The sequence below is a fragment of the Grus americana genome, chromosome 7 (genome assembly GCF_028858705.1).
Source record: "Grus americana isolate bGruAme1 chromosome 7, bGruAme1.mat, whole genome shotgun sequence".
Classification (NCBI taxonomy): Eukaryota; Metazoa; Chordata; class Aves; order Gruiformes; family Gruidae; genus Grus; species Grus americana.
In genome coordinates this window covers 33,064,381-33,092,178 of record NC_072858.1, presented here as the reverse complement: position 1 = coordinate 33,092,178, position 27,798 = coordinate 33,064,381, and the positions used below count along the sequence as shown (strand labels likewise).

Sequence of the window (27,798 nt, the reverse complement as noted above, 5' to 3'; positions counted from 1 at the left end):
ACGAAAAATGACTCCTGTTCTGAAACTCCCCTCTTGCCACTGCACTCTTCACAGGTGATTTTTAAGTATTTCATATTCCTCCTACTTCACTCAAATAGGTTTAAAATGCCAGGCAGGAAAGGATATCTTTATTAAAAGAGGGAGAGAGTATCTAAAATAATTTCTGGTATAACTTTACCACCGAAGGGAGTTAATCCTTCACTCAAAGTGAGATATATAATGAAACAGTTTCCCTCTATATTCCTAAATTAATAGAAATAAAATTGTAGATCTGTTAAAGTGGTTGCTGGAATCAGGTTCCAAATGTATCAACCTTCTTTATTAATAATATTTGGGTCATGTTTGTTTTGCTATTAATTTGTACCTGTAGTGTACATTCTTAGCAACCTGCATAGCTAAAATGCTGCATTTAACAATGACACATTGTTAAAATCTATTTTTCCATTAGTATCAGCAACTAAGTTTTACTAAATTATTATAATAGTTCCCCAATGAAGAAGAATTCTCCTTTACACTGCACGGGCACCGTTGGTCACTCAAGACTTTCACATTGTGTAAAATGGCTGGTATAATTCATGCTTTTCCACTTCAGTAGGAAAGGCTAATAGCTGCTGAGATCAGCCTTTGGTTATCTACCAGAAATCAAACAGAAAAATGTGATTTGAGGATTTTTTTTTGTTTGTTTTCTCACACAAGTCTAATACTTGATTTCTCTACTAAAAAAGTGCTTGCACTTTGTGAGTCACTATTCTGTAAAAAAGCACCTAGATAGATTTAGCAATTAAAACATGCTTGCTTTTATTCCACACAACTACTTATCTGTCAGTCCTCAGTAGCCACACTCTTGCACTGCCAGGGCTCTGAGTGCGCTAATAGGCTTTAATTTCCCTGACCAGCCTCACCTGGGGCCCCACCTATGCTCTCCATCCATGGGCCCAGGAGCTCTATTTAATCTTGGCCCCGAGCATTCATTCTGGTTTGAGCTACACTGGAGCTCAGTCTCTTGTCCTGCTTTTGGCTTGGCTGGATGTTGGGCCTGTGTTGTAAGTAGGTGGATTCCTGTCCTGTTCCTTGCTGTTCCTGTATGGATTTACCTAGTCTAGGGGATTAATCACTGACCTGTGTCTGAGACTGTTGATGAAACTTGTTATCAGTACCTTGTTCTTCCTGATCTGTTGAGATAGTATGGAATTAATTGCATCTGGATTGGTGAGATGCTGTTGTCCTATGCTCCTGGCTTGTCCTGCCTTGTGGGCAGCCCTGCCCTTGCTGCTCCCTGGTAGGAACTTGCCTCTTGTTATAAGAATGCCCTTATCAGCTGGCTGTCCTTGATTTCTGAAAAGGACCCTGACTCCTAAGTGGGTAAGTGTCAATACTGTGAACTGAAAGCCTCTAATTGTGACTGAAATGGTGGAGGTGGTGCCAGTGGAGCTATAATGAGTTTTAGATCAGGCTGTTCAGTAATGCAAAGTGATCTGGACATGGTATCAGAAAAAAAGAGACCTTCATGAGCTGCAATCTGAACTGCAGGCCACGTTTCTCTGATACCCTTCACTCTGTGTGGTCACTTACTCCTCCAGTATCAAGTGCTACTGTTTCAGAACTTCCAATCATTTATTGCCAAAGTAACAACTGATGTCTACTTCATGCAAGTATAATTAGTGGAACAAAATATAGGGAGTGAAAAGTCATATCAAAACAAAAAAAAAGAGGTTTTTGCTTTCCTTTTGGAAATTTAAGAATTTGTTTAATTTTTTTAATCTAAAATAATTTGTTGACTTGGGCAGATGTGATATTTCATTGGATCATAGAACTGCAGGAAAAAACCCTACTCTTGAAAAGAATTTCTCTTAGTTTTTATTCAATTCCATTCTCCTAATACTCTTAGTAGCTTTGATGTCTTTAGTTTTGCATGATTCCTGAAGAACTTTTTGTTCTGTTTTCAAAGACAAAATAAACATATGACCTCTGGTAAATCAAGGGAGACAAAAGGTCCATGATCTTTAACACAGAACTGGCTGTGAGAGTGAAAACTTCTTGTCCTTATGAGAAGACATGCAAATACTCAGTAAGTGGCAGGGAACCTGCCTCATCATAATCACAAGGAAGCTGATAGTTGAAATAATATTTCTCTTGCATGATTTTTTCTGCACTGCACTATATAAGCTTAGTTTTGCAATAGTAATTCATAACAGGTGGAATTTTTAGGAGCCAATGTTCCTCAATACTTTTTATTTCCCATTTTTCTACCTATTACCTTAAATTCAGCATAATACCTCTCTGAATGTTAAATATAACTGCATGTAGGGCAGTAGCCAAGCTGTACAGATTGTGTTGTAAGGACGCATGAGAACAATGCTGTTTTCTTTCAGATCTCATACTTTATTATGTGTAATATTTACTATGCTGTGTAATTTGATCCTTTTAATATCTAATTTAGTAGTGAGAGGGGAAGATTTCTTTCCTTTTGGGATGTTGGCCCTACCAAAGGCAAGGACCTATTTTTTGATTAAATTTTTGGTAAAAATAATTTATTTTAATGCACATATTAAACATGGGCCATGACTGGGAAGAGAGTAGCCTTAGTTTTTCCAGTGTGTTTCTGTCAGAGGCAAATACAGCCATGATCTAAATGATGGGGGGTGGAGAGGAGGAGGAGCAGCAGCAGCCTGGCTTTGTAGCAACAGCTGGCTCCTGTGATACCAGAAATGTGCACTCTTCCTGAGAGTACCCTACTGGTCAGTATATTGGCCTTATACGGAGGTAGTTTCAGCAGTTGTCTTTTTTTCTTCCTTACCTGTGTAACACTTTGAAGCAGATGCTTACTGTGGAATGCCATTTGGTATCTTATACTTTTATGGGGTCTTTTAAAGTCTGCTATCAATAAGAACCATTTCAGTAGTGGTAACAGTCTTGAGCCCAAGTGGTTCAAAGATGACGCAAACCACCTTTACCTGGTCTCTTCTGAACCTAGCATCTTGAGCTATATCTTTCAGGAAATCTGTATTCTCCATCTGGATTTATTTATTAAGAATTGGCTTGAGTTCTGTGTGTGATTCAGTAGGGAAATAGATAAAAAAATTGTTCACATTCAGGAGATCAAAGACTTCATGTATTCATGTTCCTTTCTTTGTGTAGTTTCCTCTGTGAAGGCTTTAGGAATACATAGAGGACTACCTGAACCATCAAAATGCATCAGAAGACTTTACCCCCTTGGGCATAAAGATTTCTTTCTATTTATTCCTTCAGACTAAACTGAGGAACAAAAGAATGGAGTGGTACGACCATGTTTTTAAATGCACGGGAAACAGCTAGTCATCTGCAAGGGCTTTATCAGAATGGTAATAGAATATAGGGCTTGGACCCTCAACAACTGTAAACCTGTATGGCTTCAAAGGAGCTATGCTGACAGCTGAGCTTGGATGACTTACATAAGGGGAAAATCTAATAATTTCATCAAGAATATCTTAGGTAAAACCAATGTAATAGAGAAATGGTTCTAGCACACAGTGGAGTTAAAACCAGAAGTGGAAGAGGAGCATTGGCAGTTCCTACTATCCTGAAGACTGCAGCCAAACCAGCAAAGATTTAAGGAAATGACTCATAGTACTCAGAAGAAAGAAAAACATCATAGTAATGGCAAGGAAAGCTAGGTTAATGTAACTAAACTGTCGAAGTCAAGTTTACTAGCCCACAGAGGCAGAGACAGGAAGCACTGAAATGACTGAATTACATTCCTAAACCAAGTCTGTAATAGTGTTTTATCAGGTTAGTGACTGTAAATGGCCAAGAACTTCAGTGGACAAGAAGGAATACATTTTGCTTTTGGACATTTTTATACAGACATCTTAGAGTAAATGAATTTGCACATGTAACAGATAAAGATTTGGTCCAGAGACCTTAGTGTAGCAAACACTCTTTGGCAAATACCATGAAGCATGTTCTTTAGTTTGCCTAATACCTGACTCTCAATTTGCTAATATGCTAATTTTTAAAATGTGAGTTTCAAAAAAAAAAACCAAACCCTGTGTTTTGATGACTTCTGGGTTAATATTTGTATTGCTCTTAAAAAAAAAAACCAAACCAACAAGTCTAAACAAAATTATCAGCAAGACTAATTGTGTAGGAATGCTTGCTGTTTTACTGCATGAATGGGCTACAAATAGTAAAGCCAAATGTAGGCTTCTACTGTGGTTACTAAGATTGTATGTTGACATAAAATTAATCTGAAAAATAGTTTAAGGCATTATCTCAGTATTTATTTCCAAACTTGAACAATTAATTTAACGGTATTTTTCCGAAACAATCGGTGTTGCCTTCAGCACAATCTCCAGTGTTACTGTGGCTGCAGATAGTAGGGTTGCCTGATTGATAGTCATTCTCTTTTCTTTTTTTAAAAGAGCAGTCAGCTGATGACAGGATGGAGGTAGTGGACACAGGTTTACACAAAAATCCTGAACAGATTTTATGTAGAACATGATCACCTTAAGGGTGGTCAGATAGCGGAACAGGTTGCACAGGGAAAGTGTGGTATTTCCATCGCTAGAGATGCCAGAACTTGACTGGACAAGGCTGTGAGCAACCTGATCTAATTGGCCCTGCTTTGACCATGGGACTGGGTTTGATGACCTTCCACCTTAATTCAGTCTATGACTCTATTTTCTTCTTACGTGAAATATACTGCAGGTTTTTTCTGCATTTACATTTCAAGCCATTGTATGTTGTGCTAGAAACTCTGTCCAGACCACAGTTTTCTAGTTTACTTATAAAGATGTTTTGTGGAACTTTGTAAAAGGCTTATCTTACTATTATTATGCACTACCTCTGCTAGTTAAGGCCATGACATATTCTTGACAAATCTGGCCATTCTTTACATCCTAGTTGTTCAAAAATCACTTACTAATAATTTATTCTAGTATGATCTTTGATTATCTTTCCAGTCTCCCACCCTCTGGTTTTGGATTTGGTGCCGCATTCTTGTATTTCTTTTGTATATCACTTTTTCCTGAGGACTGTGGTGCATGGTAGTGTTTTGGCTTTTTTCTTTTTTTTTTTTAAAGATGGTCTCTGATGTATCACCCACACAGAGTAGTAACGGCCTTTGGGAAATATAGCACCTCTACTGTGATAACTGGAGCTGCATCTTTTCTCTGGTTCTGTATAATGCTTTCATTCCTATAGATGTGGGGCGTGGGGACAGAGTTAGGTTTGGCATGAAAGCACTGTTTATTGTCTCATGGAGGCAGGAACTAGTCTTTCCCCTGAAGCTACATGTTACAATCAGCTGGTATTGAGTAAATAGTCATCTTTTGTAAGGTTGACCACACTAACATTGTTTTTCTGCTGAGCAATTTTCTGGCAGCAGAAGAGACAGATCTACTTTCCAAAATACTAAATGGGAGACTGCTGGGATTATTGCTTTTTTGGAATTAGTTGGTGTAGATAAATACATTAAAAAAAAAAGTTCTCAGAAAACCAATGGAATTAGGCAGTCAATTCAGATTAATTTACAATAGGAATCAAGCATCTCATTTCTTTTTGTGCCTCCTGGAAATGTTTTTTTCCACTTGCTGCCTTCTCCTAGGGTTTAGTCTTTCTGCAAAGCTCTGAACAGTATTGAGATTCAAGCAAATTTGCTTTTCAAGCATTGTTTGGAGCAGTGACTGGCCAGGACTGCCAGTCACAAGTTACCATGGACCATACAGGAGTTATAAAGTACAAGTAACTTTGCAAATGTAGTTTTACATGTACAGGTCTGCCTGTATTCTGAGTGCAGGCCATAGTGTTTGAACTGGTGCAGTCACCAGAGTAGTTTCAGATATGCAAGTATGTCTTCTATAGCAATCTGAGGGGCACTGAGAGGCTTGGATGGCCTCAAGGTATGTGGCTTGCTGCGCTCTGTCACAACTACCAAAGTATATAGAAATATTTAAGTTCTCTGGATGCATATTGCACTTCTGTATGCAGTTATAATACAGACCTATGCATGGATGAAATACAAAATAATTAAACAGTCTTCCATTCCTCTCTTGTCCTAGTAGGTGCACTTTTAAATGAGATGAATCACTAACTTGACTTGGTTAACCCTAGGGTAAGGCCTTTTAATTATTAACTTGAATAGTTGTGGGAGTTTTGCACATTTTGCTCTAAGAATGTTATGCATTTTATACTAAAATAGGCTGAGTGTGTCTTATCTGACTCTGGGATATTTAAAATAAACAAATCCTTTAATATCCAGTACAAAACCACTGGCTGAGACCATTGAACCAAATTAATCTTAATAGGTGCAGCAGTGATTCCAACTAACAAGAGCAGTGCCCTTCCGTATGGCTGTCATGCACAAGAAAGAGCTGATGGGGTTAGTGAAGAGCAGTACAATTTGAGTGATGTGAGAAAGCAGGGAGATGGGGATCTCATTTGAGGTGTAATATTGCAATACAAGGGCTTCTGCTGCATGCTAAATGAAGCTCGCTTAACTAATCTGTACCCTTCGTGAATTCATTTTGTGTAACAAATTGAATAGTGCTGGAGCGGCAAAGGGCACGTAGGTCTTGAGGTGAGAGCAGATGAAAGATGCGTAATCATTTATAGATAAACAGTGCAGAAATGCAGTACAACAGGGAAATAATCCACCAGTGGATGTACAGTTACTGTGGTGACTCTGAACATTGATGTAGAGGAACAGACTTCTTGAATTCTCTTTGAGAGTGTAGTAGCAAAGAGATTCACCTGTGATATCCCCTCCCTTGGGAGGGAGAATGAGCAGGATTCAGATCCCTGGGGTAGGGACTCTGTGGTACCACATTATCCATGTTTAGCTAATACCATAAAAACCATGGACACAACTATTCTGAAATAGCTAAAGCTGATTGATTGCACATGCATTTCTTGACATTAAGATAGCTAGATGATTCTAGACGATATATAAGATTATAAAGAAAGGCCATCATTCACCGTGGTGCTTAAGCCTGGCTTTATGCATACAAATAGGTTCACCAAAATCAATACGCTTCTTTACGTGATTGAATGCATGTGTCTGCTTAAGTGTGTTGCTGGAATGGAATCCCATTCCATCTAAGCTATGGCATGTGAAACAATGTGCTTCAGGGAAAAAGAACGATCCTCAACAAAATTAATAGCATGAAAAGGAGGAGATAAAGATATGTATTTGTTGCTATATGCAAGTTTGAGGGAGTCCAAGTTTGACAAGTGGGGCATATTGTGCAGTGGGAACTAATGTTTTGGCAGGTGGATTGTTGCTGACTTAGAAGTAGGTATTTTGATTCATGGCATAGACTTCTGAATACTTTTTCCACATTTTAGTAGGAAAAAGGTGTATAAGGACACTTAGGAAAACTTATTGACTACTAATATTTATTCTGGTGGTGAGAAAGCATTGCCAGTTAGATACCATTAGCATTCTGGTGAAAACTCATCTTTTTGCATCATGGAGCTGATAAAACTATAGCTAATCATTGAAAAACCTCAATGTGCTCATAGCAGATTAAGTTTCACAAGCAACATTCCTGTGTCTTACAAATGAGCTGCTGTGGCACTGTGATTCCTGAGCTATGAGAAAATGTTTTCTTTGGTTTACAGGTGGGTTAATATTGGAAATTCCTATGAACAGGGCCAGATATTTGCTCTGATAAGAAACAACACTTTAGTTTTTATCTTGTGTTTGGGAGAAATACATCAGTCATCTACACAGCACGGAGGTAGCAAATTTCAGAATGATCTATAGTTTTTTTCAATCTTCTTACTACAGTTAAATATAACTTTAGGCAGGTACAAAATCAGATTTTTCACGTCTATTTTTTTCCTCATGGCTTATGAATTAGACCAGAGTTATGTTTTTAAAAAATCTCTCTTTTTTTTACACTAATAGCTTAAGGACTACTTTCAAAATCAATACAATAAATGAGGGATTAGTTAAATTAGTGATTTTTAGTTTCATGAAAATGAAAACTGAGCCATTAGGGAAAGATTGCATTTCTAGACTCTTAAACATCTTTTGTACATGCAGTTATTTTAATGTTTAGTCTGTTCAAAGTATTTGGAGATAATTTTCCATTAAATTTGCTTACTTTAGTTGGAATGGACCAGTCTCCCTCATGATCAACTTGTCTGACTAGAAATCTTGAGGAAGGTGAGGAGGTTCTCAGGCTTTGTGGGGCTTTTTCCTCTTACCTCACCAGTGGCACAATTTCTTTCAGACTTTTTCCTCAGCAAGTGGCCTGTAAGGGATGTCCCTGCAGCCTTTAGTCAGGCAGTACTCCCACTAGAGCAAAGCCAAGAGGTCTGTAGTGTAGTAAGTGAATTCTGCTCTGATAGGGGTTGCACAACTTGACCCAAGGTGACCTATGTCTGAGAAGTGACTGCGGGGCTGTGACTGATCAAAAGGCAAGCATCTCAGTAATTGGCTTGCCTATGGATAACTGTCATTTAGTATGTTTTGCTACCACCCATGACTTAAACCTTACAACAGTTGCAGTAGTTGCAAGCTAAATATAAAGCGGTGGCTTTCGAAGTGCTGAATTTCAATGTAAATGCAACATGAAGTTACCTGTGGAGCTTTATCTTCCTTCCAAGATGGATTAAAACAAAAGTTAGCCCAGAAAAATACTTTGTGAAGAATATACTGTCATTGACCTGGATCGACACACTGACATAGTACAGTGGAAATAATCCTTGACAGGTTATATAGCTCTTAAGATGATGTAATAAATTTTACAGTACGAATATGAAATATTTAGTTTACTAACGTGTTGCTCATGTTTTTTTCCTTAGCGGTTCTATGAATTCTGGTTCATTGTTGTGAATATAGCATTGTTTTTCCATCTTGCTGTCAAGTGGAATGCCTAGAGATTCTTTGGGTAAGGCATGGTATGAAAACACATTGTGTCTACAGAGTCTGGGTCTAAGTACTCCTGTGAGTAAGAACATGGGGCTGGACTCGGTTCCTTAGTCAGATGTATCAGTAATGTGCACAATGTACCAGTGTTCTGACTGTTAATTGTAGCCTCGTGTTTATACAACAGTACAAGGATGTTGCCTTAAAAAGCAGTCTGCAATTAATAATTTTAAAAACAATAATTGAAAATTATTTGGTACATTTTTGTTATCTTATGTAAGAAACATTTTTTTTCCACTCTGACAAATGAAATAAATAAGCTGTTGCAGGAGTTTTCTGTAATGCTGGAAAGTAAATGTACCTCTAATAGTTTATGATGGCTTGAAATCAGCATTGGTAGAATGCCTAAAAATTCCTGCTTCCTGTTGAAAGCACATTCAGCACACTGGGACACATTTGTCTGGATGTGATATGTAGAAGGTCTACTTTTTTATTTACACTAAATTTTCAGTGATTCCTGTTATTTCAAACCGCATACACCCACACAGCTATGGTTATTTGGAATCTGTCTTGACTGGAATATATCAGGAGTAATTGGGTTGGTATGCCATCTTTTGTTGATAATTGGAAACTCTTGGATCTGACACAAGAAGTTAACAAATTCCCTGTACTTAGCCATATGTTTTAGAAGTTCTTGCAACAGCAATTTTCAGGTCATTTGTCTAGCTGGAATTCGAGAAGAAACATATGGCTACTGCTTATGTCCTGCCTTACTATTCTTAAGAGTATTATTTCATAAATAGAAAAGAGCTCATTAGCTGGTAAATTATTCAAAGACCTAGCTGGAATTGTACCAGATATGCACAGGGACTCTGGAAAGGGTCTTTTTCCTAATAGCCTACATTTGGAATTGTCTGGGCAGAGATATATTTCCCTTTTCAGTAAGACAAATAAAACACTACAAAGCCATTCTTCTCAGTTAAATCAAACTGTATGGCAATTTCACATTAAATACTTTTCATGTGTGATTAAAAATGGAAAAAAAAATCTTCCATAAAGAAATAATGGATTTAGCTGTAACTTGCATTCTGATGAACTGTGTAAAGCTATCACTTATAGTCAATTAATTCAAGTGCTCATATGCATAGCAAAGATGACTATGTTTTTTTAATTTAGTGGCTACATCTGTTTTAAGACTATTCCAGATTTCATTTTGTGGCCCTTCATATTAATGTTAAAATATTCTCTGGTGCCACCTAATGGTAAAATTTATTCAGTTACTTTTAAAATGAGAATAAATAATGTCTACCCACCACATTTATTAGTGCACTTAGGTCCATCAGGATCAGTGCTGTGGCCTGAATATACATATAATAAAAAAATGGCTCCTGACCCAAATTGCTTCCAGTCAAAACATTTCACAGTTAAAGGAAAAAGTACAGTAAACCCTATACTACTTCCTTTAGCTGTTTTAACTGAACTGGTTTTTAAAAGGTTTGGATACAAGCCTGAACTGAACCAAACCAACCAGAACTTAAATCAAAGCTGCGTTCTGAAAATAACCCATAATTTTGTAAAAGGCCAAATGTAAAACTCAATATGCTGTTCACCCTTATTCCATCGGGAATAGAAAATTCACATAGGCATCCTAGGTTTGCGTCTAGATTTTTTTGTATTCTTGCCACAATTTTGCAATTTGCTGGTGCTGCATGATTTCTAGGAAGCAGAAAGATGCCTTTCTGAATGTAGGAAATATAGTATGGATGCATGGCAATAATAACACCATTCACTTTGCATCATCTTCATCGCCTCTGAGTGTTTCAGAGCAGTTGTGCTGCCTGGCCAGTTGGTAGGTCTACAGTGAACGCATTCCCCGGGGCAGACAGTGTGCTGGAGGGCGTGCGAAGGGGAGCCCCTGCAGCAGGTGAGGGACAGGACAAGGCAAAAGAGGCTGCAAGCTGAAACATCCAGAAACTCTACAAAGTCTGAGGCACTCTGAGGAGGTTGGGTTCTTGTGGATGAATTGTAGCCCGGAAGCCAGTCTCTTCACCTGCCCAAAGTAACCCCTAAGACACATGGATCCCTTCCTGTGTGAAGGCTGTGGGTAATTCTTTCTAGTTTCCTTCTGCTCATGCACTTAGGATTTGGTATTTCCATTATTTTTTAATTCCTTTTGCCTATCTTTAAATATGCTTTAGTGCTGGGATGTGAGCATGCTTACAGCATTACCATTGGATGTCATTGCGCCTTGCTGTGACAATTTACATACTTTTCTTGGGAAGTGGGTGGAGAACTGTTTTATTATGGGGAAAAAATGTAACTTCCTGCTTCAAATGAAGTAAAAGTGTATGTGAATATTTTGCTGAAGTCTGTAGAGAAAGAAGCTATAGTGGGACAGTAATAGATGTAATTCTTTATCCTTGTAAGAAGTTAGTCAGAGGGACAGCGTAGCCAAAGGATGTTGCAAAAGAACTACTTACATGAATTATTTCTCAATCCTCTGGAAAAGAATGTTCAGTATGTTTTGACTGATCAATTCTGCTATCACACATTTTCTGAATACCTGGTTAAGATGGAATTAATAGAGTTGGGGCAAATAAACAGCAATACCCTAGAGACAAGGAACAGTTTTATCCAAATAGCTGAAATATTAGGTTTGCTGCCAATTTCTGAGACTCAAAAGGCTATTAAATAATGTAATTATCAGTTACTTTAGTCAGAACTGACTGTGCCCAATGCAATGTGAGCTGCTGATTTCTGCTCTAATATCCTGTTTTTGAACTATAGACTTACAGGTTTTTTGCATGTTCTGAATCACTTTTCAGTTCCATCTGAGTCCTTTCTTCAAGAAAAACTACCCTTGCAAACAAAAAATATTTGCATGAATAAGAGTTCTGATATCACTTTTAGAGAAGTTTTATCTCCAAGTGAAACCATCTGCTTTTAGCTATAGAATAGTTGCATTTTGGAGTTAGAAGTGACTTTTTCTTTGTAGCTAATTAAATTCTACTCTGGGACACATGCATACCCCCACCCACCTTGCTGCTTTCTCTCAGGTATTCTAGAAGGTTGAACATCAGTACATGTGAATAACATGGATAAAGTAGTTGCTATAAAAGTAGCATTGTTTTACTTTGCATAAGCATGACTAGGGAGGAAAATATTATGGGCCAAATTGTTTGCAGATGTAACTGTTGTGGTTTCATTGAGTTATGGACAGATTTTTAAATTATTTTGTCCCAATAGAAGATAATATGTGCAAAGCACTTCTGATGGTCTAGCCAATTTGTGGGTTCTCAGTCTGAGCTGACAAACTGGCACTATGTGCTTTTGGAAATCTGGCTTTCAGGACTGTGCCACATTACAAAACCAGAGGTTTTGGCCCACTTATGAAACTAACTGCCTGAATACAAATCTTTGAAATTTTTTTAGGTCAACCCAATAATAAAATTGTTTCTTTTTGAGTTGCAGATAAAGAAAGAAATCCTTCTCTGTGAGTGGATGGCTGTTGTCCTCAAAGGCACTGGTCACTGACAGTAGTGCTTAATATTGGTTCCCTCTTTGGTTTGGATTCTTCTAGATAAAAAAAGGCCAAAGAATCCTCCAAGTTAAAACTTTCCAACATATACAGTAAGCATTCTGAGGCCTCCTGATTGTCATGGTAAACAAACTGTTCTTGCTTTTGTGGTCCTTCATGAATGTGCAGCTGACAATCCACAGTCATGGGTACTATCAACTCCAAATGCTTAAAAATCATGAAACTGGCCCCAGGTTGAGATACTGTTAAGCCATGTAGCTCATGCATACAACTACTTTCTATGTATGGAGAATAGGAGACAGTGAAGGAAGGGAGCAAGCCTTACAGATTCCCACCTGTACATCTTACAAATGTACTTAGTATATCATAATCATAGGATCATAGACTGGTTTGGGTTGGAAGGGACCTTAAAGATCATCTAGTTCCAACCCCCCTGCTGCGGGCAGGGACACCCTCCGCTAGACCAGGTTGCCCAAAGCACCATCCAACCTGGTCTTAAACACTTCCAGGGAGGGGGCATCCACAACCTGTTTGGGCAACCTGTTCCAGTGCCTCACCACCCTCACAGTAAAGAATTTCTTTCTAACATCTGATCTAAATCGACCCTCCTTCAGCTTAAACCCATTACCCCTTGTCCTGTCACTACACTCCCTCATAAACAGTCCCTCACCATCTTTCCTGTAGGCCCCTTCAGGTATTGGTAAGCTGCAGTTAGATCTCCCCAGAGCCGCCTTTTCTCCAGGCTGAACAACCCCAACTCTCTCAGCCTGTCCTCATAGGAGAGGTGCTCCAGCCCTCTGATCAGCTTCGTGGCCCTCCTCTGGACTTGTTCCAACAGCTCCATGTCTCTCCTGTACTGGGGCCCCCAGAGCTGGACGCAGTACTCCAGGTGGGGTCTCACAAGAGCGGAGTAGAGAGGCAGGATCACCTCCCTCAACCTGCTGGTCACACCTCTTGATGCAGCCCAGGACATGGTTGGCTTTCTGGGCTGCAAGCGCACACTGCTGGCTCATGTTGAGCTTCTCATCAATCAATACCCCCAAGTCCTTCTCCTCGGTGCTGCTTTCAATCCATTCCTCGCCCAGCCTATAGTCATGCTTGGGATTGCGCTGACCCACGTGCAGGACCTTGCACTTGGCCTTGTTGAACTTCATGCGGTTCGCACGGGCCCACCTCTCCAGCCTGTCAAGGTCCCTCATGTTGTCAGTTATTTGCATGCAGAAGTGTTGATTTTAAGAATGAGTCGGAAAATTATTTAACAGCCTTGAATGCTCTGTACCTCATCAGTGAGGCCCAGGAAACCAGTCCAGTTGCTAGCTGTGCTTTTCAGCCATTTCTGAGGTATACCTGTGAAACTTTCCACAGGAAAGTTGCTTTTCTGCACTTCTATAACCGAGATTCACTCAAATAGCCAATCTTAAACTTTCCAGTTATGTCTGTGGCCACAGAGGAGACGGATCATGCCCTAAGCTCACAGTGGAGATGCATTTAACCTGTTTAAAGCCATTTATCACATACCACACTAGTAATTTAAATTGGATGTTTTTCTGAACAATGGTACCACCTCAGCCGTGCTGTGTAGTACCACTTGGAGTGTTGCCAGGCTGGTTTTGGCCTATGCCTCCCATAAGAAAATGAAAAGCAGAAGAGCTAGACTTTGCCTATTTGCTTCAAGTCCCTGTTTTGGTTTTGTGGAGGTTTTTTTTCAATGTAGCTGATCTGTTAGATGTGAAATCCAGGTCTTACAGCACATTACCTTAACAGTGTGTTGTGTGTGGTTATTTTCAGAGGCCTTTAACGGAGACTCAGAGATTGAGTATTTCCTTAGAGTTACGGTCTTGGTATAGACAACATGCTGCATGCTGAGTTTTCCTGTTCGTGTGAGTCACAAGCTACAGGAATACCAGGGGCTTAGTGGGTTTATATGCTGGCACTGAATTTCAGAGACAGAAATGAATCAGTAGTGAAGCTTAATCAAGCACAATCTTCCTTCTGCTGGAAAAAGAATGAAAAAGTAATTGGTGTCACAGTTACTGCTGTGGTGCTGGTGCCTGGAAAATGCTGCAGGAAGGGCCAGGACTGATGTATCCCACTGGCAGCCCTTATCAGGGCTCCTGCAGAGCCCTGCTGAACATGAATGTCATTCTGGAGAAATGTCTGTCCAGGTAAAAAGGTTTCTTTAGTAGACAACTTACAAAAATGTGAGCCAGATACAAAGTGTGGATCCAGGCCAAATCCTTCCTTTCCTTAGAAGCTTCTAACAAACTCAATTTTTACCTCGTTACCTTCAGACTCTTCATGCTTTTTTCCTGCTCCCACCCTGGCCTCTGAAGGCCTCCTTTCCTACTGGGTTCTGCTTTCAGACCAAATTACCACAGGAGTTTGAAAAAACCCTTCTAAGCTGAGTTCACAGGTCACCTTCTCAGAGCCCCTCCTGTGTCACTGATATGAATACCTGCAAAAAGAAACAGCACTCTCTGGCACTTACCTCCTCAGCGTACTCTGCGGTCATCTGGGGGCAGGCTAGCCTTGTTCCAATGCTTTCATAGGTTTGAGGTAGGGGAGCAGCAGAGAACCTGCCTCGGAGGAAAAGCAGTATAAGACGGGGTGTACAGTTTTTCAGGGATGGCTCTTAGTCCCTGAAAGCAAATCCTCAGTCCTTGCAGAGGCCACAGGATCAGTGACCACAATCCCTGAAGAATGACCTCCTGACAAACTGGGGTCTGTTCCCGATGTCCCAGAGTATTGGTGGGACATCCAGCTCTGGTGGGAGGTAAGCTGCTGCTAAGCGTTGTCAGTGAGACAGGGAAGAAAGGTTCCAGAGAACCTCCCTCAGGGCAAGAGCACTACAGGAGAAGATAGAGTTGGTAGGGAGGTGCCTGGGATCACAATTTGCTGGGCAGATCATGTCTGAACTAAAACTCCCAACTTTAACCTCATCAAATCTGTGACTGTCCTTGGTACCACTGTATTTCTCTGTTTCATAGGAGCTTTGACCCCTTCAGTGATGGCAGTCTTGAACCTCTCAGAGGCACTAGGAACACTGTGGTGTTACAGTCCTTCCAGTAAGCACCTATCTTTTTTTGTTCCTTGGCTATCACTTTTTATGCCCTTTAATTTTAAACCACCCTCCCCCGAACTTGGAACGCTTGAAAGCCTGAAAGAAAATAAAATGTAAGCTCCTTAGACTTTTCTTCTATCTGTTCTGCCTTAATAACCTTATCAGCAAGATGCTTGGCTTGTTAAATTTGCCGAAATACTTGCTCCTGATAAGCTTTATCAAAAAAGCTCTTTCCACTTGTCACACAGCGTGACACTGCCCTCTCGTGCCCGCGGGCCTGGCAGCAGCACGGCATTTCACGTGCTGCCCGGGATGCTCAACCACCTCCTGGCAGCGCTGGCTGCGGGAGCCACGGCAGCTCATGCCAGCAGCGGTTAGCCCCGGATCCCCTGGGCTCAGCCCTGAGTTAGATCGTGTTTCTTCGCAGAAAAATGTAACGCAGGAGTGTGACATTTATTGTTTGCCTCTTCTAGTAAACGTAGCTGCTTTTTTACAGTGTTATTTCTTAATATTCCTAGACAGACTTGCCCAGGAAATACCTGTTGTTTTGCGAAAGAAGCCCACTCACCTGTCTCTGCTTTGTTGATCTCTCAATCCAGCCTGTGCAGGATAGGTAACACTGATGAGCAGCCATGCATCTTTTGTTCACCTTCATCCCCAAAGATACAGTAATCTGTTTGGTTTTGCCTGGGTTTGTTATTTCGCTGAATGGGTGTTCAGTTGCCAAGTCATCCATTTTTCTTCAAATGCCAGAGAGCTTCAGTTGCTCTAACAGCACCTGAAAGCCTTTGGCATTTTGGGGTCACTGGCTTGGACTTGCTGTCAGTGCTAATATTATTTGACTTTTAAAATTAGATTTTAAGCCTTGTGCAAAGCTATATGTGGCAAGGATGTTTAACTGCAGTGTCCATGGTTCATAAACTCTACTGACCAAAACCCAACAAATCCCAAAATGCAGGTGATATGTATACATGTAAACAAACTCACAGCTCTTTGAAAACTGCTAGTGAGCAGCATTTCAGTCCAGCACCTGGGGCCAAAATAGCAAGGCTATTATTAACATGTTGCTTAAGCTAGAAGCAAGTCTTCCGAGTAGGAAGGCACTACCCAGGGAAAAAAAAAAATGCAAGGACACAAGAATGAAATAAAAAAAAATCTTACTCAAAGCTGTGAAAGCATCCCTGAATGTGTTGGTGGACAGACAGAGAACAATTTTTAAATGACTACTAGATCCACCTAGAAGGGTATTTACATTTGTTAGGAAACTCAAAGTAACAGGGAATGAATAAATGGGCTGTTAAATACAGGAGGAAAAAGGAATGACAAAATAGATGATTCTCGATGTCAGTTAAATATTAACTCATAAATGTCATCAGTCCTTGAACTCGTATCAGAAACCTCTACACTGGTTTTAAGTAGCAGTATCTTTCAAAGTGTATAACTTAAATGAGCAATTATTACTGTCTTAAGTTGTGCTTTGAAGTTTCCAGCAATAACAGCTGTATGAAATACTGAAAGCAATGCTGAAGAGCCCCTTGCTGTACTGTTTTGTGGCTTACAGGCATACACAATGGCAAATTTAGAAGCCTGTGCTTTATTATTTCACTGTTTCAGATACCTGCACCTCATTTCCAGAACACAAGTGGTGATTTGTGAGGCTAAGCCCACAAAGAAAGGCGACGTAGATATGAAACCCGTTTTCTCTTGTTATTTGCCCTCTGTTTTTGGTATCCCTGACCCCCACTTCCCATGTGGAGGGGTGGCTTAGCAATGGGAGCAATTCTGTAAAAATGCTAGGAAGAGATGCATAGTGTCAGGCTTTGATCTCAGCTGTGATAGAACTTGAGATCCAATAGCTAGAAGTACATAAACTGGGACTCACCACTGAACACTAGGAAAAATACTTTGGCCTGATAATACTGTTGAAGACTTACTTTAAAAGATCCACAAAAGCAAAATGTTGCTCTTGGAATGTTCTCCATGAAGATATCTGTCTGCACTTTCTATATGACTCAGATTCAGCAGGGATGGGGAGCAGATGGGAAGAGTTGATGACAGCTTAGGACAGACTGGACTGAAGGAACTGAGCTTCTCTAGAAGTTCAACAAGAAGGACTGCAGAAAGAATAAAGAAGTAAATGTTACTTGGGAAATGTTTATGGTCAGACTGCAGTAGGCAAGCACTAGTCAAAGGAAGGGAGAGAAGATGGAAAGATGTTAAACAGCTTTGAAAGAGAAGGGCTTTCAAGTGTTGAAGATGGGAAACTGCACACATGAGCAGTTGGTAGGGGTAGGAAGAGCACCAATGGTTTTGTTGCAGCACCTTTGGTTTTGTTGTGGATAAACCTCTGAAACTTCATTCCCAGGACAGCAGTCAGCAAAGTGACACCCAGCTTATAAACCCAGTGCATCCCAAGGCTGCCGCAAGCAGGGTATGGGCGTGAGCGAATTGAAAAAAGGGTTACAGTCTGGTGCACACAGGCAAAATCACAGTGGAAAGATCAATGGAGAGGAACATTCCCTGCTGTTCCTGGGGTCTGTATTACAGACCATGGCTGGCTACACAGAAGCAAAGTAGGCTGCTACCTAGAGGGCAGGTTGTCTGCTCTGCTTATATTAGAGGCAACGGGTTTTGACAGAACAGCATGTTCCTCTTTATAGCTAAACTCTCCCTCCCCTGTGCAGGGGCCTTTGGTGATGGAGGGACTGGTATGTGTGGGTGGCAGCTCCTCCTGTGAGTGAGGGACTAGCAGCAGTAGTCGCTGCTCTGCTCGTGTGCCAGCCTGGGCTGCAGGAGCAGTAAGTTGTGGTGTTCAGAGCTCCCCACTGGTCTCTGCCGCAGCCAGTCCTCTGCATGTGGCGATGGCCAGAGGAAGGTGGAGTGAAGAGGAGCTGGTGAAGCTGGGAGGAGGAGAATCTCTTGGCTCTTCTCAAAGTCCCCCTGAAATATCTGCTGACTTCCAAACCTGCACTTCCTTCCCTCCGGATTCCATTAACTGTCAGTCAACTCAGCGCTACACCAAGCCTTTGCTTATGTATTACCTCCATCTGCTCAGCTCTCTGCCCTCTACCAGACTGTCCTTCTATCCCTTCCTCGGAGCTCTTGGCTACAGCCCTAAAGCAAGGTTTTGCTGAGAAGTCTAAAGCTGGCTCTGTTGTGAAATATATTCTTCAGTAGAGGCACTGGTATGAGGCAAGGTGCCAACGTACCTGCCTCTTCCAAGTGACATTTTTGTGGCATTTGTGTACAGAGGGCAAAAGCAGGGGTTAATGCTCTGACAGACTGAGGACAGTGGATTAAGAATTTATTGTATCTGCAACTAAACAGATTTTCCTGTTGCTCTGCTGTTGTTATTATTATGGTTGCTATAACAGTCATTTGTAGGGCATCTAAGTGAAGTTCATCCAGAATATAAATGCCTGAAATTGAGGAGGAAGGCAGAAGAAAACATTAAGATTTCCAAGCGGAGATGACCTCTGTTGCTCTTTGAGCTCAGACTATTTTTGGCAGGAGCAAAATGGAGAACACTTGCCTTGGAAAGAAGGCAGTGCAGATGCCAGGCCCTGTAATTAGCCAAAAGGCCTGCAGAGTGTGGGGAGGAGGTCACAGAGCACGTGGCTCCTGCCGTGGCACCGCTTGATCTGGAATAGCGCCTGCAGGAATGTAAAGCCTAGCCAAAGCCCACATGCTGCAGCTGATCCCATGTGAAGGCCAGAGCCCTTCTTCTGGGACTAACGAGTCCGCTAATGTATAGTGTGCACTGTACAGGGTGCACAGCGCTGTCAAGGCTGTGGAGCAGGAAAGGTACAATCCTCTGTGTGCACAGAGGACTGATTCAGTCCTTACCAAGTGCCTCCAGGCATGCTTGGAGGTAATAATTACTCAGAGTAAACCAGAACCTTGATGAGCCTGAATTGCAAGTGAACTTCTGAAATGTACAATAATGGAATTAATAATTTATATCTTTGCTTAGTGTAATTGCAGAGGAAAAAGAATTACAGCAGGCAGGATTTCTCTTGCAATCTCAGGGTCAGTGAATCTATTGTATCTCTTTATATGTAAATTCCAGACCTGCCAAGAGCCTATGTGCAAAATATTTTCTACTGATAATTGAAATTGAGTGTAAGTTTTTTTAATGAAGACATTTAATTTTTTTCAATTTTTTTTTAATACTGTCTTTTGTCATCTAAGGAAGGTAATCAAGGAAACAGGACAACAAAAAAAAATGTTTGTCAGGATTTTTACTACAAATATTTTCCCTCCATGATATTTAATAGGAAAACTACATTTATTTTTTCCTAAAGCAATGCATTCGTTGATATAGGCTGGGTTAAGGATGTGAAGAGAGAGTATATTACACTCAGGAGTCACACAGTGGTAGGCATGGGCTTGATATCAGACGCGAGAGATAAAAACCTGCTTTCCATGGCAAGATTCCTTATTTGCTACTTTCCTCAATGGGCAGCAGCATAGTGGTGCGTTTGTATGCTCCCCAGAAAAGTCGGATCCAGAGCCAGTTCCTGGCCTGAACTTTGTCACTTTCTAACCAAGTACAGTTTCTCTATAGAAATGAAAGCCAAGCAAACATGCAGGTAATAGGGGAAGATGTATTTCAGCCTGCTTTACTCAAGGCGTGGAGCTTTATACCAGTTCCACTGCTTTTTTAAACTTCTTTTTGTCTCCATCCCTGATCAAGCAGTGGGGAAGTTCAGCCTCTCAAGACCAGCTTGACTTGTGGGGTCTCTCAGTTCCTCATAAGATGATGGAGTTACACAGTGGAAAACTCTGAGACTTTAAAATAATGATGTGTGCTGCTTGAGAAGTGTTTCCGATCATTTCTGTGTTGGATTTCAGAAGCATTTTGGGTAACCAATCTATTTCTCATGGGTGCCATTGTATTTTATTTCCATGTGCATGGATTTGTTTCATTGATCTGTTTTTGATATCTGAGACAGCAGAGGGGGGGAAAAAACTTATACAGGAGAGAAGATGCAAATGTAAGCGTAATGATCTAGACAACTAAGATGCTGCTTCTGTAGAGTCTCATGGCTTTAAATTTTTTGAGTCAGCATATTTTAAACTGCATGGGCTATGGCATGGGTTGGCATAGATTTTGATAAAAGTCTTCATTCACTTCTTTAAAAACCTTCAACATTTTTTTCTGGTCTTCACAACTTTACTGTGATATCTGATGGGGATGCCAGATGGCCCGAAGAGATAAACATCAAACAAGTAAAGCGTCCCTGCGTCCAGCCCTTTGATGGTCTCTGTGGTGACGGCTCGCTGGAGATTTATATCATAGAAATACTTGCACAGCACTTTCTCTGACTTGTGCCGAGATTCAGGTCCAGAGCACCTGTCTGCACTCTGCAGTTCCATCCAGACCTGATGTTCTTCAATCCTTTTCTTGTACACACAGTACTTGCTCTCTTCTTGTGTTCCTAGCCAGGCAATGGTGACAGAGTTGCAGGTCCTCAGTTTACTGAAGGATTTGATTTTTAAGCTCTCTGGGAGAAGTGGGAATAAGGGTTTGTGGAAATGGGAGGACACCTGAACTTTCACAGAAGAGTTAGACTCCTCTGTGGACCTCAACTGCACCAAGTATGTGTCCAGCAGCTTTCCCTTCAGTGAGAAATACCTCAGCCCTGAGATGTTTTCCGATGCCACTGTTTTACCGTTCTTTGTTATGTGAACCCGTACTTGGCCACGACACAACTGAAAGGTGAATTGTATTTTCTTGTGCCTTGCCTGGTACCGCAGACTGTAGAATTTCTGTTTTTTCCCATCCAGGACAATCTGAATAACCTTCCCATCTTTCAGCTCTGTCACCTTAGGTTCAGGTTCTTCCAGGGTTCTTGCAAATGTCCCAGTGTAAGCAGCACTGGCATTTGTGAGGAGATTGACAACAAAAACGTCAAAGTAATACTGAGTGCTGGGACTGAGATTGGGCACTGTGTAGGTGTTCTTGGTACCCATGCATATCTGCCTGACTTCCCCGCTACTTGCTTTGTTGATGATGCTCAATTCACTGTTGGACAATATCATCACCTGCTGTGGTTCGAGAAGGTATGGAGAGAGAGACAAAGCTAATGTAGGTGGCAGTTTCATTCCGGAGGATCTGATTGCTGTTTCAGCAGCACATAAGCTCTTGTAGTTGTGCTTTTCATTAACCAGAAGACAGTACTGGATGTTTTCTCTATGTTGCAAGACAGAGGGACTGTGTTTCCAGGTCAGAGTCACTGTTGTATGCCCAATGCCAATAACATCTATGCGTGGATCCATTGGAAGCTCTGGGTAGAGGTGCCCAGATGTTGTGTCAGTTGTTAAGTACACGGTAATGTGCGTGTCTCGCTCAGTGGATAAGAACTCTAGCATGTAAAGGGCAGAATGAGAAGACATACCCATGTATGTCTCTACAGAATTTCCCTTATAGTTAAAAATGGTGGATACCATGCTTGGAGCCTTCTGAGATTTTGAGACCGCTTGTGTATCATGATCACCTGCAGGCAAAAGCAGACTTGTAACTTTTGTTGTAACAGATGTGAAATAAAGCACATAAGTTTTATTGCTCATATGTCAGGGAACATCCTATTTTCTTGCTGAAAACAATAATTATAACTAAAAATACTTTTTGCTGCTGCCAATTTATTAAAATAAAATTGGAGTAGCTTTTATTTTAGCAGTGCAGTTGTAGAATTATATTTTCAAAAAGATTATAATTATAAAACCACAACTTGCAAAAGCTTGACTTGTATCGTGCCTGATGTCCCTACAGTTTTCTTCTTCCCATGGCTGTCTCTTTGGGTACTTTTCTTCAAGGAGACTCACACTTTCTATGAAAGGAGTTTTCTTTGGTTTAGTTTCGTGCCACTGACTGTCTCCTACGAAAAGGGAATATTTATTACTTCAAAGGAATGTTATTTGAGCTCCTCAGTCAGGTGTACTTGTCTGACAGGTAAGAACTAGTTTATGGCAGCTTTCAGATTTTAGTTTGAAAAATTAATTTAAAAAAATCATGAAAGAGAATGGAATTTCCTCTTGGGCTAAAGGCAGCATAATGCCCACTGCCATGGTGGATGGTATTCCTAGAAAAATAAATGGCTAAATGTTCTACACATCACTGTGGGGAACAAAATGACTGGTTCAAGTGGCTTAAGCCACAGAAAAAGAGCTGAGACAGCAGAGGGAAGTTTGGGCCAGTACAAACAGCTTATGAAACTGATCTGTGTTTGTGGAGCCCCGAACACCCGGTGTTGTTCCCAAATATTACCCTGTGATTTTGACTTTTTCAAGTCAAATCCTTTATTTACTTGAGTGGATGGCAATATCCCATGGGCTCCCATAGTTCACCCATGGAGACAGGGATGTCCTCTTCAGCCCATGGCAGTTTACAGGAGAGGGAAGCATGAGATGTTTAAGCTTGTGGGGAATTTCCTGTAAAACAACTCCTTATGAATAACTTTCTTCCCTGTCTCTGCTCAGGCAGACCCAAGGGTCTTACCTAGTGCTGCTTTTCCAAGGAAACTTGCTGAAGCCTTGTGCACAAGTATGCTCCATTCGATGGGAACATCACAGGGGGTCACTGTTACTGTGAAAGGTGCAAGGGCTCTGCTTTCCTCCAAAACAAAGTAGTACCTGTAAATGTGAATTAAAAATAGAGGGGAAAGTGTCAGGAAATTAAAGGCTGCCTGAGACTCCTTGTAATCCGCCATTCTGATGTGGGTAAAAGTGACCACTCCCTGTTGAGGTGCATAAACACAAGGGGATGGTGAATGTCTGACATCTTCAGCTGTGGGAAGAATACATGCTCTGTTTGGTTTTTTGTTTGGTTTTTTTTTCTTCTAGTACACAAATATCCACTGGAAGTTTTATCCACCTAACGTAGGCAATGTTTTTCCCACTGAATTTTAACATACTTCAGGTGAACATCATACCTCAGTACTTACCTGGATATTTTGGGTGTGATTGACTGCCTTCCAGATAATTACCCATTGGCTAACTCTGAGGAATTTGGTATGCTTTTTCCCAGAATTTCCTGGCTGGAGTTCAGGGAAAGTTCTTACAGTGTATAATAGCATATGTGCTTGCATATCTAGGTCTTCCTGGGTGTCAGATGAAGTGGATATAACAGAAGAATTTTAGCAAATCCTGAAGACTGTCAGATGTCAATGGCAGTTTCATCCAGGCTGGTTCTAACTTACTTGCCTTCATGCCAGAGGCTGCCGTGCATGAGCAGTACAAAGCAACATCAGTCTACTTGGTCAAGTTTTGATTCCTGCTTATTTACAGTAAAGGCCAGCTTCCTGTCTTGCTCCTTTGGTCTTCTGTTTATTTCTGTTGTTTTGGTATATACAGACTGTATACAGCCACAGAAATATTTGGACTTGGGTCGGTCACTCTGCAGTTAAATGAAGGCAATTTGAGGTTTTTTGTTCGTTGGTGAGACGAGCCTAGTCATTATGGATAGATATGTCAGCCTAGAGGTCTGGCTTACTCTCAGGATATGGCTGCTGGGCCAGAGTCAAGCTTCCCTGGAAACAGTTCCACATTCTCGAGTCTTACTTTAAGCCAAAACTTGTCATCTCTTGGTTTCCTGTTTGGATGACTCTGGGGTTCATAAGGTCCTTACCTGATCATGCTGAAGTGAAGGAGTTTTTGCTCCCTAATTGCAATCTTAATGTTATGCCACAAGAGCACAGCAAAAAAATTCACTTTTATGAGATTTTAACACCCATTTGCCTTTCACAAGGAGAGCTCTTGGTTTTGCTCTGGTGAGCATCATCATATTATGTAACATGTGCCATGTTCTAGTTTCTGTGCAATGCATATCAAGACTGAACCATCTGGCTTACTCTCTGCTCCATGACCCCTCTGCTCAGGTGTATGTCAAAATCTGTACGGGTTGGTCACTGTCCAAAGTGGAGTCTGATTAAACTACTTGAAGTGCGTCTCTTCCCAAACAAGCAGATCGTTCTTTGCTACCCAAGATGCAGTACCAGTTGTAATATCTGATCACCTACTGTCCTGGTTTCAGCTGAGAGGGTTGATTTTCTTCATAGTAGCTAGCGTGGGGATATGTTTTGGATTTGTGCTGGAAACAGCATTGATAATATAGAGATGTTTTTGTTCTATGGACTTATTTTTGAGCAGTGTTTACACGGGGCTGAGGCCTTTTCTGCTTCTTGCACTGCCCTGCCAGTGGGATGGCTGGGGGTGCACAAGAAGTTGGGAGGAGACACAGACAGGACAGCTGACCCAAACTGACCAAAGGGATATTCCATACCATATGACGTCATGCTCAGTTTATAAGGAGCTTGGGGGAAGAGTGTGGGGGGGAGGGCGGCGGCGTTCGGAGCGATGGCGTTTGTCTTCCCAAGTAACTGTTACGCGTGACAGAGCCCTGCTTTTCCTGGAGATGGCTGAACACCTGCCTGCCCATGGGGAGTGGTGAATGAATCCCTTGCTTTGCTTGTGCGCGTGGCTTTTGCTTTCCCTATTAAACTGTCTTTATCTCAACCTACAAGTTTTCTCACTTTAACTTTTCCAATTCTCTCCCCCATCCCGATGGGGGGGAGTGAGCAAGTGGCTATGTGGTGCTCAGCTGCCAACTGGGGTAAAACCATGATACCTATATGTCTAGATACAGCAGAAAACTTTGCAGATATTTTGGGGAAGTGAAGAATCTGGAATTTCCACATGCAAAGCACTTTTGATCTTAGCAAGCTTTAGCGCCATCCAACAAAAACACTTCCAGCATGCTGGACACTGGCGGAAGTATTTCTGCTAAGAAGTCTGTGCAGATATTCTATTGATTTTTGGAATAGATAGTTTGCTAGGTAAAATTCTTGTATTTTACAGTGAATGTAGGACAGTTGATGTCTCTGCAGTTCTGAAGCCAGGCTCTTTGTGACACAACTGTTTGCTGTTGGAGCCCACCCATTCTGTATCGGCTCTGCTGCTGCTCTGACAACCACCACAGAAAGCTGCCTGAAATGTGTGCATGAATCTAAACTTCATCTCAGAGGCTCATTCTAGACTCTGAGCAATGCAATGACACTTGAGCTTGACAGCAATGGGGCATTTCTCTGGAAATTCAGTGGATGCTGGTAGGGCTCTGCAGGTGCATAGCAATTCTTGGCTCGCGCTGGTAGCGTGCAGCTCCCAGTGTCACAGGAAAGTATCTGAGAATAGGAGTGACTGATTTGCTCTTACCTCTTAGGTATGTCCTTCAGCAGGTGAATTGTAGTTTCCTTACCATCAGCAAGTATCAGGGAGTGGTAGAAATTGAAGAGATCAGTCTTGAAGCTCTGTTGGGAACTAGTGGTGGGTGCTTTTATGGAATGACACAAGCAAGCCATCACGAGAAGATGGAGAGGCAGATAAAACCAGAACCAGGACATCTTCAGTACTGAAAAGTGAGATGACAAAAGTGAACCGAAATTGCTGTCTTAGGGGAGAAAATAATCAGTGACCCCCTCTCTCTGTGCCTTTCTTAGTATGTATCATAATCACAGCAAGCCAGACATTCAAACAGTCCCAGTCTCAATTTTGCTAAATTTCTTAAAGTTCACAGAGAAATATTTCTCAGAGGATCTCTCTGCAAAGATTTAATGGCAGAAGCTGCTATGAAGTTTTTTATTATAGAAAAATATAGTCAATGTAGCACAAGTGCAGTATCACAAGACAGTCATAAAAACCCCCACCTTTCACTGCTGACAAAATGAGTGGAGAATTACATTTAAAATATTTTTCCTAGTTTATAGTGTTCATTTGCTAAATTTCAAGGACGTGTTATTTGTAATAGAACTGTCACTTTCAAACTCACAGGAGGTCACTTTATCCCAAACACTGCTTCTGCTGTTCTGTCAGGGATAATTTTTATTTCATCCATTGTGATGGTAGGTATGCGTAGAGAAGATGATCAGAATAACATAGAGCAGTGTAAGATATTGTTTGATGAAAAGTGGAGGATCCTGGATAAGAATCCCTAAACTGATACTTAGGAGATTTTAAGCTCTTTGTGCATCTCATTTGGAGGAAGGTTTTATTACTGTAGGGCAGCTGGATAAATCATTCTGAGACTTTTCTATTGCCCATCCCTTTCACACTTGCATCTCTTCCAGCCCATCTCAGCATTTGCTGCTCACTGGAACTGTAACAACTCTATTGTATTCACTCTGATAAAAGATTTTTAAAAAATCATGTATGCCCCTTCCTTTTGCCAGGATGCTTTATTATCAGCTTCGAATCTATGAAAGAAACATACACAAACAGTCCCCAAAATCATCTCTTCAACTGTGCTTATGCACATTTCACAGAGCTACAGATAGGAAACTCTGGTTAGGACAAAAAATTTTAACAGTATACTATGTGAGGTTATAGACTATGCTTACAAATTTTTTGTCTGCCCCATCCAGTTTCAGAAAAAGAGGAAAGTGGAAAGGGCATAAAAGGGGGAAGAAAGAAGGGCATAGACCTTCAATACAGGTGCCCAGCTGTAGCTCAGGGATTTGGAAAGCAGAGGGAGCTCTGTGAGCAAGATCCCTTTTTTGAGGAAAAAGTAGCTTATTGCATTTTACAGGCAGCAAGGAGTAAATATCCTGGTTAAATCTGATTTTTGGCTGATGATAGAAGAGAACATAAAAAAACAAAGGCTCCATCCTATGTCACTTTTAGTCATTTCTGAGATCAGCCCTTTCCTCATGGTGCCTGCAAATGTGTAGATGATCTTAGGCAGTCAAAATATCTACAACTCAGCAGACCTGCTGCCCATTACGATTAAAGTGACTTTATAAAAGGACTGGTCACTTATAAATCCATTTCAAACATGCACATTTAAACATAGTATTGAATACACCTGTAGACTTTTATGCACAAAACTTGGTTTTGTCTGTGATTCCCCAAGTAATGCACATCTTTATCAGTGAGACTATTGAAATTATCACTACCAGGTCATCTGAATGTTATACCTAACATCCTAATAAAGTTAGGATATTCTCTTCCTCTTTGTAATATTTTTAGCACCTGGCTGAATGCAAGATTAAACAACCATCTGAACAAGTTGAAAGCATAGTTAAGATTATTATATCAATTCCATTTTTAATGTTCTTAAAACAGAGCTTCCCTTATGACTCTGAGTCACTTCTTTGCCACTTTGTTATTCTTGTAGTCTAATGATAGCTTACAGATTCAAAATATAACCCCAAATATTTTGTTTTACCTTTGACAGTGGAATCTGAGTTGCTCTGTGCTTCGGAGAGGATTAAGGAAAAAAAAAAAAGGTCTTTCTGCTGCTTAAATGACAGGATCTTGCAAACCACACTGATACCACGGCAGCTCAGCTTT

General features: G+C 40.9%; 1 protein-coding gene across 1 annotated transcript; it reads right to left on the bottom strand.

Moving 5' to 3' along the window:
• Positions 1-20,601: 20,601 nt before the first annotated feature.
• Positions 20,602-25,853, bottom strand: LOC129208971 (protein NDNF-like). The gene is made up of 3 exons (XM_054832566.1): positions 25,666-25,853; positions 22,955-23,088; positions 20,602-21,953 (listed from the first exon to the last, which is right to left on the bottom strand). Exons 1-3 carry the CDS (start codon positions 25,851-25,853, stop codon positions 20,602-20,604), a joined length of 1,674 nt encoding a protein of 557 aa, XP_054688541.1.
• Between the last annotated feature and the right edge of the window lie 1,945 nt (positions 25,854-27,798).